Source organism: Manihot esculenta, chromosome 13 (genome assembly GCF_001659605.2).
Source record: "Manihot esculenta cultivar AM560-2 chromosome 13, M.esculenta_v8, whole genome shotgun sequence".
Taxonomy (NCBI): Eukaryota; Viridiplantae; Streptophyta; class Magnoliopsida; order Malpighiales; family Euphorbiaceae; genus Manihot; species Manihot esculenta.
In genome coordinates, this window is record NC_035173.2 from 16693186 (window position 1) to 16707038 (window position 13853).

General features: G+C 33.8%; 1 protein-coding gene, 1 long non-coding RNA gene and 5 other non-coding genes across 7 annotated transcripts; 1 reads left to right on the forward strand and 6 right to left on the reverse strand.

Annotated features, from left to right (window-relative positions):
- Positions 1–914: 914 nt before the first annotated feature.
- LOC110630119 lies at positions 915–3239 on the reverse strand. Its single transcript, XR_002490349.2, has 2 exons — positions 2261–3239; positions 915–1383 (listed from the first exon to the last, which is right to left on the reverse strand). It is a non-coding gene; the product is annotated as an uncharacterized LOC110630119 (long non-coding RNA).
- LOC122721647 lies at positions 1011–1114 on the reverse strand. Its single transcript, XR_006348351.1, has one exon. It is a non-coding gene; the product is annotated as a small nucleolar RNA snoR103 (small nucleolar RNA).
- Positions 1482–1574, reverse strand: LOC122721629. The gene has a single exon (XR_006348333.1). It is a non-coding gene; the product is annotated as a small nucleolar RNA SNORD96 family (small nucleolar RNA).
- Positions 2039–2161, reverse strand: LOC122721649. The gene has a single exon (XR_006348353.1). It is a non-coding gene; the product is annotated as a small nucleolar RNA SNORD14 (small nucleolar RNA).
- Positions 2461–2566, reverse strand: LOC122721646. The gene has a single exon (XR_006348350.1). It is a non-coding gene; the product is annotated as a small nucleolar RNA snoR99 (small nucleolar RNA).
- LOC122721665 lies at positions 2882–3006 on the reverse strand. The gene has a single exon (XR_006348369.1). It is a non-coding gene; the product is annotated as a small nucleolar RNA SNORD14 (small nucleolar RNA).
- Positions 3240–10205: 6966 nt separating the features above from the next.
- Positions 10206–13458, forward strand: LOC110629209. Its single transcript, XM_043949341.1, has 3 exons — positions 10206–10322; positions 10929–11940; positions 13355–13458. Exons 1-3 carry the CDS (start codon positions 10206–10208, stop codon positions 13456–13458), a joined length of 1233 nt encoding a protein of 410 aa, XP_043805276.1.
- The last annotated feature ends 395 nt before the right edge of the window (positions 13459–13853 follow it).

A 13853-nucleotide genomic window follows, 5' to 3' on the forward strand; every position in this document is an offset into this window, starting at 1 on the left:
ATTGAATTCCAACCATACAAGTCCAGATCTGAACAAAACAGAGAAAAACAATAAAAGATAAAAAACAAGGCAGAACCCAAATCTAACTCTCTCAAGTTCATCTGTAAGAAAAAAAAAAAAACAAGAAACAAAAAAATAAAGAAAAATTAATTACAACCCCACTCAAAAAAGAGAGAAAAAAACATACGTCCAAACAGACAAAATGGAAGAACCGCCCAGACCGGAAGGGGCAGAGACTGCCGACAAATCCAGTAGAGACCTTTTTGCCTCACAGGAAGAACTCTCACCAAAGGGAAAACATCTCCCTAACAACTCTTCCATTCATGCTTATCACTCGCATTGGGGATCCAGCATCAAGCCACCCATCACAATTTAATTGTAGATTTGTGTTCCTATATTTTTACTTAAAATCAAAAACTCAAATTCAACCTTTTTTTACCAAATAAATTCTCATTTAGTATAATATGATTTTTTGACAATAAAAATATTTGTATATAAAAAATTTATACTTGTAATTCTAAAAATTATTTATCATATCTACATATTTTTATTACATTATATGTTATTTAAAATGCTAAATTTTTAATATATTTAAATTATAAAAGATAATATTTTACTATTAATAAAATAATATTATATAATATTAAATTTATTTTCCCGAAATTATTTAACTCAAAATTTTAATTGGATTGACTTTTGAAATAAAATTCAAATGTTTAATTAAACTTACTTCCATTTGCAGGCATTGTCCATAATTAGATCGTTCTTTTTTTTTCTTTTAACCTCGGTCCACAAAAAGAGAGCGTTCTAATTTCGTCCCGTCACCCAATGTCTGCTTGTTTGTAGCTAAAGTTTTCCTTCATTGTAAATGTTCTATTCCATGTTGCGATATTGGTTATTTAATTCAGTTTTGTCCAGTTCTCTAATCGACTCAATTATTTTGATTTTCGATTTTTTTTTCAGTTTAATCCGATAAAAAAACAAGCCCAATATTGAGGATATGATCTCATTCATGTGATGAGTTCTTTATGGGCATTGCACAACTAATCGCAAACCCACCTTGATCTCACAAATGGCTGTTCGTCCGTATTTACAGCAGGTACACAAATTTGAATGCCCCGCCAAGAATTAGGACACATTTTTGCTGATAAGCTCACCATCATTTCATCTTTCATATTAGCATCGATCGTCGCCACAGCCGAATTGTGGAACTGTCCTCGTATTCATATTCAAGTAACATTTTTCACACAGCTCTTGTAAATGTATCATTAAGCAATCTCCAGTAGTAATATCCAGCTAAATTCTGAGGAATAAAAAACCCTGGCCCTGATAGCCACCTAATTCCAATCTCCAGTACTAATATCCTGGCAATTGCAGATATACCTGAAACAAGAGTAAGGACACAAGAAAATTTTAAAATTAAACAATTTCAGCCGTGTCATTTGGCAAACAATTAAGCATTGCATAGAATCAAAATCAATATGCCTCAGAATTGCAGAGTGACAGCAAGGCTTTATAAAGCCATTCAGTCCCGAAAGATGGTAATTTGGTGTGACTGATATCATCATCGGCATCCTTAAATGAACCAATAAAGAAAATATTATCAAAATCTAGATTACTTAAAAAATCTTTGGGTAAACAAGAGATTTCAAATATAATGTATGACTCATGGCCAGTCCCAAATTGTAATTGCGACGACGCCGCTACACAAGGCGATGGAATATGAGTCCTGTCCTGCATGCGGAGGAGATCCACCAAAAATGGAGGAGGACCTCAACGCATCAGGGCATTTCTATCTGACGTTTACTTTAGGATCATACAAACATTGATTTCTTGTTTGCTCCACGTTGAGTAAAGGATTTCAAGTAAATCCTCGTCAGAACAATAACTCAAAACATAAAGACGAACAACTATAGCCTGATTTTTATAGAAATCTACATCAAACTTTGGATGTAAATTGGAAAAAAGAAAAAAAAATCATTAGTACAACTTTACCAACAAAATCTTAAAACACAATTAAGAATAGTAAAATAAATTGAGTTTCAGACATCCAAGGAAGGATAAAGCAGCACAAGCTCTCAAGCCTGGCGGAGGCGAAAGCTCTTAGGCGGCCACTGCGAATGTTTTGAGAAACAAGCCTTTGGATTTATCATCATCAACACAACAGTAGGATTAAAACATACTAAAATAAATCACAAATATAATCAAAATTCAAAATAAATTAAGTGTTGCACTTGCCAAGAAATAGAATCAAGCTTACTTTACATTAAAGGCAATCATCAGAAAAGCTCTCAATCCCTGCAAATATGATGAGTAAGCTCAACACAATATAGAAACAAACCATACAAACACCACTAAACAATTCATTTATCAAGTTTGAAAAAGGCCGATATCCAAATGATAAATCAATACTTTCGTTGCCCCAATACCATTAACAATACAGAAAAAAACAAAAGAAAAGCATATTCCACCCCTTAATGATCAGCAGGAAACAGAAGCACACTGCTGACAAAGTGATATAGATGGATTGAATTAAATATCAGGGACTTGTTCATCCCTGAAGCACTCCAAATCCTGCTAAAGGGGCAGACGTATAGTCCCCATGCGAAAAGAGAGAGACCCGACATGAAAAACAAAACAATTTCCCAATTCACAAGTTCATAACAAATAGGCAAAAGAAGATATCAGAAAAATAGAAACCATTGTATCATGGTGAAAATGCAATAAATCCCCAATATCTAAACTCCAAGACGAATTCCATAAATCAAGCCACAATTATGAGTAGCAAAAAGAAATCCAATCCGAGGGGCTTAAAAAAAGAGAAACAAACATAAACGACTAAAACAATAGCATTATAAGCAAAGAGATTTATGAAGGAGAGAGGCTCAGACATCCAAGGAAGGATAAAAGCAGCACAAGCTCTCAAGCCCGGCGAAAGGCGAAAGCTCTCTGGCGGCCACTGCGAATGTTCTGAGAAACAAGCCTTAAGATCTATCATCATCGACCTCACCCCATTCATCCATTGAAAACAAAACCAAATCAAGTAAACAACATCACAACGGCATACAGAGATCGATTTCTAGAACAAGAAGGAGAACGGATTGAAGGTGATTGGAGCGAGAGGTGTGAATTATATAGGGAGAGGTTGGGGTTTAGGGTTAGGGAGTTTTTAGGGTTTTGCGTGATGTACGGCTGTGATTTGTTGAATTGAACAATCTAGATGGATTATCATTTAGCCGCTACGCATAATTGGATTGAATGGAAAAAATTGATTCAACTAACATATTTTAAATTTTTAATTTAATTCCGTCCTTTATAATTTTAAAAATTATTTCTTTAAAATATTTCAGAGAAATTACACTTTCACCTTTAACTTTTAACATAATTAATAAATTAAATTTTATATTTTCAAAATTAAATATTTAAATTACTCTATAATTAATCATTTATATTAGAGTTTTTTTTGTTTTTTTGAAATAGGGGGTTGGGGGAGTCGAAATTTAGACCTTTCAAGACTACAGGATGCACTTTCCACCAGGTTAAGTCTTGGAGTGCATTTATATTAGAGTTATATATTTAAAGTGTTCCATCTATTCATTTTTATTTTTACTATTAAAAATATAAAAATATTTTTATTACCTTCTTTAAATAGATAAATTATATTTAAATTATTGATTTTTAACATAATTAATTCATCGATATCTATATTTTTAAATCATACATTTAAATCTCTCGATCTATCCTTATCTCTTATAATTTAAATATTTAAATTATTTATTTTTTATTTGAAAGAATACTTAAATTCTATTAACTTTTGTCTATAATATCTCATTTAACTAATTTTTTACATTTTTTATTTTTCAATTTATATTCATTAAAATATTTCAATACTTATAATTTTAAAATTTTTATAAAACACCTACGATTTCAGCTATTATAAATGGTACTAAATAACTTTTAAATAGTTTATAAACTTTTAAAAATAGTATTTTAGAAAAAAATTATACTTTCGGAAAAAATTTGATTATTTACTAGTTTTGAACTAATGTTCATAATAAATGAAAAAATTTTAATTTTAGACGGATTAAATATGAAGAGATTTAAGAATTTATTTTTAAAAATATAAGAATTGATTTACTAATTAAGCTAAAATTTAGAAATTAAAGTATAATTTATATAATATAAAATCATCACTTACCTTGAAAAGAATATAAGTGCATTTTAAGTATTTAAAGTATTTATCCCTTAAGTATTTAAAGTATTTATTTTTCCGCCGTGATTGATTAATGAAATTTGAATGAGATAGAATGTTTATTCTTCCTTCATTGATTGGTTAACATAACTACAGATGGAAATCCTTTTAATTTGAACGAAATTATTATATATAAAATTACGTGTTTAATTTTAAAAATATAAAAACTAATCTATTAATTAAATTAAAAATCAAGAAAAAATCATTAAGGAGTCTAAATTTAGGTGAGTTTAATTAGTTAGTTTTTATAATTTTTAAAATCAATTAAAATGTTTTTGTTATTTTAAAATATTATCATGTGGTCCTTTGTTAACAATCATTAATAAATTCTATTAGTTTTAAATGTAAAGTCATAAATATTATTCTTAATTGAGAAAATTAATTAGAGTTGAAGGAACTTTCAAATTGAACCAAAAATTAAATCGATTGAATCAAATAAGATTAAATCAATCGGACACTATATATATAATCTTAAATAAACCTAGCTCTAATTGTCGCCCAATATTCTCAGCCTTTTCATTCTTTAATTTTTCATGAATCTTCATCCATTAATCGTCTCCTTTTTCTTTTTCTATTGTCCTTCCACTAATTGTATCTAATATGGCTCTAATATGTCATTGTCACTGTCATCCTCTTCCTCTTCTTCTTTTTCTTATTCATTCTCTAAATGGAGAGAGAAAGTTAAAAGGTAAAAAAGAAAAAGAAAAAGCAAACTCTACACTACGAAGGGGAGCCAAATGCAATGGGCATAAGAATAGGGGAAAATAAAAGCGAATGATCACCTAGATGTGAATAAACTTACTTATGCAGAACTCAAGATCAAAGTATAATAAAAAATCTCATCACACAACTTGATAAAGAATGAAACTAAAATATCTTTCAGATGTTATTTTATCATACCTCTAACCAACCAATTAAAAATGAAGATTATAAAGTGAAGGTTGTTTTACCATACCCTTAACCAATCAATGTGATTAAAAACAAAAATTATAGAGCGAAAATTGCTCTACTATACCCTTAATCAACCAATGTGATTAAAAATAAACATAATCAAGCGATTTCAGCTTCGAGAGCGCTATAAAATTTTTTTGATAAGTTAACTAAGTATAAAAGAGATTTATATTAAAACACCACAAGATTAAATCTTGATAAGTTGCTAATTAATGGAAAAAAATCAAATATTATTCACAACATCATATTTATTTCTTGGCACCTTGAAGGTATTTTTATAGTTTTGAAACCCTAAGTATTGTGTAGGAAGGTATAATTACAATATAGGAATGATATCTAGTCAAATAGTTAAATTTAGATTATATTAAAATCATTTTTTTAAATTGTTTTGCAGAAATCTTCTTCCTAAATGAGTCACACGAATTTGACTTATAATTTAACCCAAATTAATTAAAATAAATCCCATAAAATACTAAAATACCAAAATAACAAAATTGATCTAAGTGCACTTCGGCCGTATATGCATTATACGATCTGAAAATTATATTGCACATTCACATATGTTGAAAAATGTGCCACTTATTTCCTTATTCTCTCACACTTTCCAAATATAGTTTTATTGTAAATATTGAATTAAAAAATGATAACTTAATTTGTAATGGTTTGAAATTTTTCATATTAAATCCGTATCATTCTCTCATTTTTCGAAAAAATTCGTCGTCGAATCTTTAACCATATTGACAAGAAAATAATCGACATATATGAAATACTCTTTAAATTTAATATGAAATTTTGTAAATAATGCGCTAAATTTTAATATCTCTTTTTTTTTAAATCAAACAACTTGATTTTTTCTTCACTTTTCATTTTTTCTTTTACTTTTTTTAGGATTTTTTATTATTTCAAAGCATAAAAAAAAATTTAAAACCTTAATCCGAAAAAAGAATTTTCTTAGACAAGAGAAAAATTGGATTCTACCGTGCTTTGAACGTGCAATATAGCTTAACGTACTTGAAAAACGTGATAGATATTTGTTTAGATAAACAATAAATTTATTTTTAAATAAATAAAAAATTAAAATTAATAAATAAATAAATAAAATTCTATTACACTGTATGAGTGTGGTAGAATTTCGGTAGAATGTGTGATGTCCCGTCAGCAGACTTCTCTACCGTACTTTAAAAATACACTAAAAATTGCTGGCCTCATTGACAATTTTAATAGCCGTCCTCTACCGTTAAAGCGGGTTAGAGGTATTTAATTTAATTATTTAATTATTTAATAATTTTATTATTTAAAATTTAATTTTTAAATAGATAATAATTTTATTTTTTAAATTAATTTTAATTTGTTAAGGGAAGCATAAATTATATATGAGAATATAATAATATTAAATTTTTAAATATTACAATTATAAGGATATAATTTTCTTATAATTTTTAATTCAATTATAGTTATAGGTTTGAGTTTAAAAATATTAAAAATATTAAAATTAAAGTTATACTTAAATTCTTTTGTTAATTTTTTATATGATTCAAATTGTTAAAACAATTTAAAAATTGTCCAAAATGAAAATTTTTATTTTTTAAACTTCACATATTAAAATAGCTTGTTGTAAACTTAGCCCATTGTTGGAAAAAATTATCATTAAATTAAGTAATATTTATAATATTTAAATTTAAATTTTTATAATATATTAAATTTATAATTACTATTAAAGGATCAATTTAATAGCATACAATTGTTACTTATAAAATAATAATTGGTAAAATTTAATTAAGATACAGATTTATGATTTTGTAAATATAGATACTATATAAACATATGATATTAAAATCACATTATACTATATTATTTATATTATAAAATAAAAAAATTAATAACATAATATTTATTTAGGAGACATTATATATGTGCATGCAATTGCTCATCAAGTCCTTTCGTCTCTAATTCTATTAAATTAGCTCCATCAATTCCTCAAATTTTAAATGTACCTTCATCTCTCATATTTCAATTGCACTATCAGTGTCTCAAGTCCTATGGATATCATATGTGGAGCTCATTTTATCTATATTTTGTGGACATTCTCAATTAATTTAGGTTTATATTGAATTCGATTGAGCCGGCGGATAATTTGAGATGACTTTTTTTTTTCGGATATGAACAAGAAACTTGAGGTCTATTTTCAAAATAATTTTTTTTCGTATGCCTCGTTTTGACATCGAATTTCCACGGACCGAATAAAAAATTTGCAGACTTTTCATTTTAAAAATACGAAATAAAATATTATTTTATTCATTAATTTTTTTATAAATAAAAATTAAGATGTGAACGATAATACAAGAATAGATAGAGAAGATTTATTAATTTTTAAATAAAATTTAAATGTTGTTACTGGAATAAATAATATTGTTTGATATTTTTTCATTTTGTATAGTTTTCGGTAAATATATTTTGTTATTTAGATAATTTTAATAAATTTTAATTTAATTATATGTTAAGTTATTTTTTCTTTTTATTTGATGGTTTTAAATTATAAAAGTTAAAATTATGATTTTTTATTACTCTTTTATATTAATTCATGTTAATGTGTGATGCATTTAGTTGTATTGACAGAAATATGTAATATAATATTTAATTTGATTGAAAACAAGAGAGTTAAAATTTATTTATTGATTTTTTTTTTATTTATTGATTTTGATACAATACATGTAATTATAGGTTTAGAGAGTCTAATCAAATCTATGGGGTAAAATTACACAAAAAAAGTCTAAAATGAAGATCAATAAAGATTTTTGTGAAGATTCAGATTTATCACGATTACTTGTTATATTTTATTATTTAAACACTTAATTTATTTTGATTTTGTTTGAACTTATATTTTGACCATATTTTATTTTTAAATTTTAGAGTGTTGAATTATATTTTAGGCTTATATTTTAATACTTATGAGTTTGATGTATTATTTTAGTGTGTGATTGAACTTGACTCTTATATGTGGTTCTGTCAGGCTTAAAAAGAGTATTTTAGATTTTATTTATTTTCTTCTTATTATATAAGAATAAAAAACATTTGTACGAGACAATTTTAAATTTAAATTTTCAGAATGAGAGTGATAAAATGCTTTTATCAATCATATTAAAAATTTTGATTAATTTATTAATTATTGTGGCATTTATCGAACTTTCAACAAAATTTTTTTATTATTGGTATTATTGGTACGGACTTGAAATTTGTGTCTTAGGATTCTACATAGTATAATATGACTTTAATTAATAGCGTATTTAATTAATTTTTTTAATTTAATTTTTTTTACTAAAAATTGAGTTGTTCTAATCTGTTCACGGGTCCACTGCTCGTTGAAACGAGTTTAAATATTAAAATTCTATTTTTTAACATATTTTTCTGACTGGATTCATTTTAATATCAAGTTTGCTCGTATCGAATTAAACCGGGTGGAACAACTCATTTTCTCCTCCAACCTCTGGATCTTTTACAAGTTTACTAAATTCCTTTTGATATTATATAATTTTTGAAGCATATATACATGTGGTGAGTTGTTAGGTATTTGAGATATTTATTTAAATAAAATTTAAAAATGAAGTAATTTTTTATTTAATTTTATAATTTTTTTTTATTAAATTGATTTTATTTTTATTTATATCTAAATTTAATTTTTTAAATATTCTATACAATATTCATACAAACCGTTATTTGAAAAAAATTATGATATTTGAGTTCAAAACATATAAATTAACATTAGTTTTACTTAATTCGAATTCAAATTTTATATTTCAATTTAATCTCATTGAATTTTTATAAGATTAACATTAATGATTAATTTCTACTTTTTTTATATTCAAATATAATTAACATATGAAAATATGTACATTTTAGTTTACATTATTATTAATATAAAATTAAAAATACTATTTTCTAAATTTTAACATATATTTTAGATAATAAATACTATGTAAACTAATAATTATTTATCTTCAAGTATTAAATTTGATGATCGCTGGTTTCTCCATCCCAGTCAAGGGCCAAGCCCGCGGTAAGGGCTCCTCATCCGAAAGTCCACACATCCTCTGCACCGATAGGTCAGGTTCTTTCGATCCACGATACCAGGCCCCCTTTTAATTTCTCAAGCAGGTCGGCCCAGCCTTCATTGCTTCTCGGGCCGACCCCCTTTGGGCCCAGCTTTGTTCCTATCTTCCGGCCCAGCTCGGAACCAGGAGGAAGATTCATCCACCTGTCTTGTGGGCCCATCTACACACGCACAGGGAGAATCAAAGGCCGTTACGCATGGAACAGAGATCTGATTCCCTCGTACGTCCGCATCAACGTAGCAGGGACAGGTGGACCAACGATATACGTTCTGTTAGCACGTCACTAGCAGACAAAAGGAAACATATAAAAGGAGAAATACTCTCCTCTATGTCTAAGCTTTTTTCCAGTTTCATAAAACCACTGTAAAACCCTATTTTCTGGATCTCAGATCATCAATTGGAGCCGTCTGTGGGAATCGAAGGAGATCTTTTCATTACCGGAGTTCCACTCTTAACAACACCCACTGAGATCCACGATGGCTAATCACAATGAAAGCAACCTTAACATCCCAAATGACCTGAGCTCTGCCCAAGAGGGGCAGCAGTTCTCCTTTTCTAACCCTACAACACTAAACAACCAAACACCCATTCCTCTTAATCCCTCGCCAAGCTTGGCAGGGAATGCTCCCTCCACTACCTTATCCAACCAGGACCTTCAAACCATGGCCCTCCAACTACAGAACACCGCCCACTGGTTGGGGCAGATAATGCAACAAAGGGGCCTCAGCACCCCGATGAGTACACTCCCAGTGGTAGAAAAACCCCAAACCAACGAGCCCCAACCTGCCCCTGACCGCCTTCAAACCAGCAGCCGTGATACCGGGGAAAGGGGGAGAAGAGCCGGGGAAGAGGAAGAACCGGAGGCCTGAGTCCATGGAAGGAGGGTGAGGGAGATGATAGAGAATGATGAGGCTGACAACTATTCTGTCGGGACAACTAGGTGGACGAGAAGTGAAGCAGAGGAGGAGGAATACCGCCTGGAGAAGAAACCTAGGCCGGAAAATGAGAATGTGAACCAAAAACTGCAGAAGTTAAGAGAGCAGCTCTTAGCCGAGCTGGGAAAGAAGGATCAGAGCCAAACCTCCCTGCCCACTTCTTCACCTTTCTCGAAGTGGGTGCAGCAGGAGACTGTCCCTAAGAAGTTTATGATGCCATTAATGGCGGCTTATGACGGAGCTGGTAACCCGAGGGAACATGTCATGAACTACAAGACCTTCATGGAGTTGCAAACTTTATCGGATGCCTTGATGTGCAAGGTATTCCCAACGACGCTCTCGGGGCCAGCGCGGGCATGGTTCAATAGCCTTGAGACCGAAAGCATTGGAAGTTTTGGAGATCTAGCCACTCGCTTCATCAGACGGTTCATTACCGGAGTGCCGGCGGATAGGAAGACGAGCTATCTAGAAACGGTAAGGCAGAGAAAGGACGAATCGCTTAGGGAGTATGTCGCTCGTTTCAATATGGAGGCCCTGCAGATTCCCGAGCTCGATGAGGGAAGGGCGGTGGAGGCCATACAAAAGGAGACGACCTCTGCCGAGTTCTTTGGTTCATTAAGCAGGAAGCCTCCAACCTCACTGGCCGAGCTAATGAAGAGGGCTGAGAAGTATATAAGGCAGGATGACGCCTTGGTGACAAGCCGATTCGCCAAGGGAGTGGCAGGTAAGGAGAAAGCCCCAGAGGAAAGGAGGCCGGAGAAGCACGAAAAGAAACATGGCAAAAGGCCTGAGCCCTACCGACAGCCCTGGGAGCGAAGGGACCAAAGACCTTTTCCTCCCCGGGTCTCAGAACAGAAACCACTCCCTTCATGGGTTCCGGAGAAGCCGACGCCACTTAATGCCTCTAGAGCCGAAGTGCTCATAGCTGTCCAAGACAAAGAATTCTTACAATGGCCCAAACCTCTGAAAGCGGAAGCCGACCAGCGAAATCCTGACAAATATTGTCAGTTCCATCGTACTCATGGCCACGACACCAATAACTATTTTCAGTTGATCGCAGAAATTGAGAGGTTGATAAAAAGAGGACACCTGAAGAACTTCGTGAAGAAACCAGAAGGACAGAGACCTCAGCCCAGTCCGGCAGTCCAAACGCCGAGAAGAACGGGAGCTAACCCTGTAAATGACGGGTCCAGTGGGACCATTAATATGATCGTAGGAGGCACTGGGGGCCGGATGAGTCGAAGGGGGAAAAAGAGGAGTAGAGAGGGAGAAAACAGCAACGCTGAGGTCATGCAGATCGTCGAACACTCTTCAACGACCATCACTTTCTCCTCGGAGGACGCTCAGGGTGTTCAGATGCCTCACGACGACGCCCTTGTCATTGATGCTATCATTCACAACTACCGGGTAAAGAAGATCTTAGTGGATGACGGAAGCAAGGTGAACCTACTGCCTTACCGAGTCTTCCAGCAGATGGGGATTCCTGAAGAGCAAATGATTCGGGACCAGGCCCCGATTAAAGGGATTGGAGGAACACCAGTGACGGTGGAAGGGAAAGTAAAGCTAGCCCTCACTTTGGGAGAGGCACCAAGGACTCGCACCCATTATGCGGTGTTCTTGGTGGCTAAACTCCCTCTAAGTTACAACGCGATCCTGGGAAGACCTGTGCTGTTTGACTTTGAGGCCGTCACCAGTATCAGATATCTGGCGGTGAAGTTCCCAACAGAAGCAGGGGTGGGAATAGTTCGGGGAAGCCAGGAAGAAGCAAGGGCAGTGTACCTAGCTACGGTAGCAGAGCCGAGCTCAGCAGAGGAAGGGCTGGATTCAGAAGTCTTAGAGGTCAGGGATGAGAAAACAGAGGCCAGGACAGAGCCGGTGGGGGAACTGGAGATTTTTCCCTTATCAGAAGCAGAAACAGATAAAGTCTTCAGTCTCAATGCTGGCCTCACCAAAGAGCAGAAAACTGAGGTCATGGCCTTGATTCGCAGTCACGCGTCAAGCTTCGCCTGGAAGCCTTCTGACATGCCCAGAATTGATCCCGAGGTGATGACCCATAAGCTGAATGTCCTCCCCGAAGCCAGACCGGTGAAGCAGAAGAAGAGGGTGGTAGGAAGGGAGAAGCAACAGGCTACCAGGGAGGAAGTGCAGAAGTTAGAAAAGGCAGGCTTTATTAGGGAAGTTATGTATCCACAGTGGTTAGCTAATCCTGTACTAGTCAAAAAGGCCAATGGCAAATATAGGATGTGCATAGATTTCACTGACCTAAATCAGGCTTGCCCTAAAGATTGTTATCCCCTCCCTGATATTAATAAAATGGTCGATTCTACGGCCGGTTTTGATTATATGTCGTCTTTGGATGCAATGTCGGGTTATCATCAAATCCCAATGGACAGGTCGGATGAAGAAAAGACCTCGTTCATAATAGAAGATGGGACTTATTGCTATAGAGCCATGCCTTTCGGATTGAAAAACGTCGGGGCAACTTACCAAAGACTGATGAGTAAAATCTTCAAGGATCAGATCGGCAGAAACGTAGAAGTTTATGTGGACGATATGGTGGTCAAGAGCCTAACTTTCCAACAGCACGTGACAGATTTGAAGGAGGTATTCAGAATATTAGATCAGTACAGAATGAAGCTGAATCCCGCGAAATGCGCCTTCTTCATCAGAGGAGGAAAATTCCTGGGATACATGGTGAGTGGGAAAGGCATCGAGTCCAACCCGGAGAAGGTAGAAGCCATATTGAATATGCCAGAACCGACCTGTGTGAGGGACGTCCAGAGACTGACCAGGAGAGTAGTGGCACTTAATCGATTCATGTCAAGGTCGGCAGAAAAGTGTTTACCATTCTTCAAGAAGTTGAGGAAAGTGCCAAACTTCGAATGGACTACTGTCGAGAAGCATTCAAAGAACTCAAAAATTATCTCAGCTCGCCTCACGTGCTTAGTAGTCCCGTAGAAGGTGAGGAACTTCTGATATACCTGGCAGCCTCCGAACAAGCAGTCAGCGCCGTATTGGTAAGGGTGGAAGAAGGAGAGTAGAAGCCTATTTTCTATGTCAGCAAGGTGCTTAAGGATGCTGAGGTCAGATATTTGAATATTGAGAAGATAGCATATGTTCTACTACTGGCAGTCCGAAAGTTCAGGGTTTATCTGGAAGGCCACCAAGGAGTAGTAATGACAGATCAACCTTTGAAGAAGATTCTGCATAGACCGGAGACCTCAGGCCAGATGCTAGCGTGGTCCATTGAGATTAGCCCCTACTGCCTAGAGTATCGACCTCGAACAGCTATAAAATCTCAGGCCCTTACCGACTTCATAGCAGAGTGCACGTTCAGTGAGAAATAGGGGGAATCATCTTCGGAAGTATCGGGGAAGGAAAGAAAGGAAGAACTCTTCCAAAAGTTCAGCTGGAAATTATATGTAGACGGGGCTTCAGGTGCAGGGGGTAGCGGTGCTGGAATAATGCTTAAGGGACCTGGAGAATTTAAGGTTTGCTACGCCCTACGCTTAAAATTTAAAGCCTTCAATAATATGGCGGAGTATGAAGCCCTAATAAACGGGATGCTGGTGGCAATGGAGGTAGGGGCGACCGATCTCGAAGTAA

Excerpts from the sequence above, each read along its gene's own strand:
- LOC110629209 (XM_043949341.1), top strand. The coding sequence starts at position 10,206 with ATGATAGAGAATGATGAGGCTGACAACTATTCTGTCGGGACAACTAGG. Across the intron at positions 10,323-10,928 it reads CTAGGCCGGAAAATGAGAAT|GATGACGCCTTGGTGACAAG; the intron begins GTGAACCAAAAA and ends TATATAAGGCAG. Across the intron at positions 11,941-13,354 it reads TGACTTTGAGGCCGTCACCA|ATAGCATATGTTCTACTACT; the intron begins GTATCAGATATC and ends AATATTGAGAAG.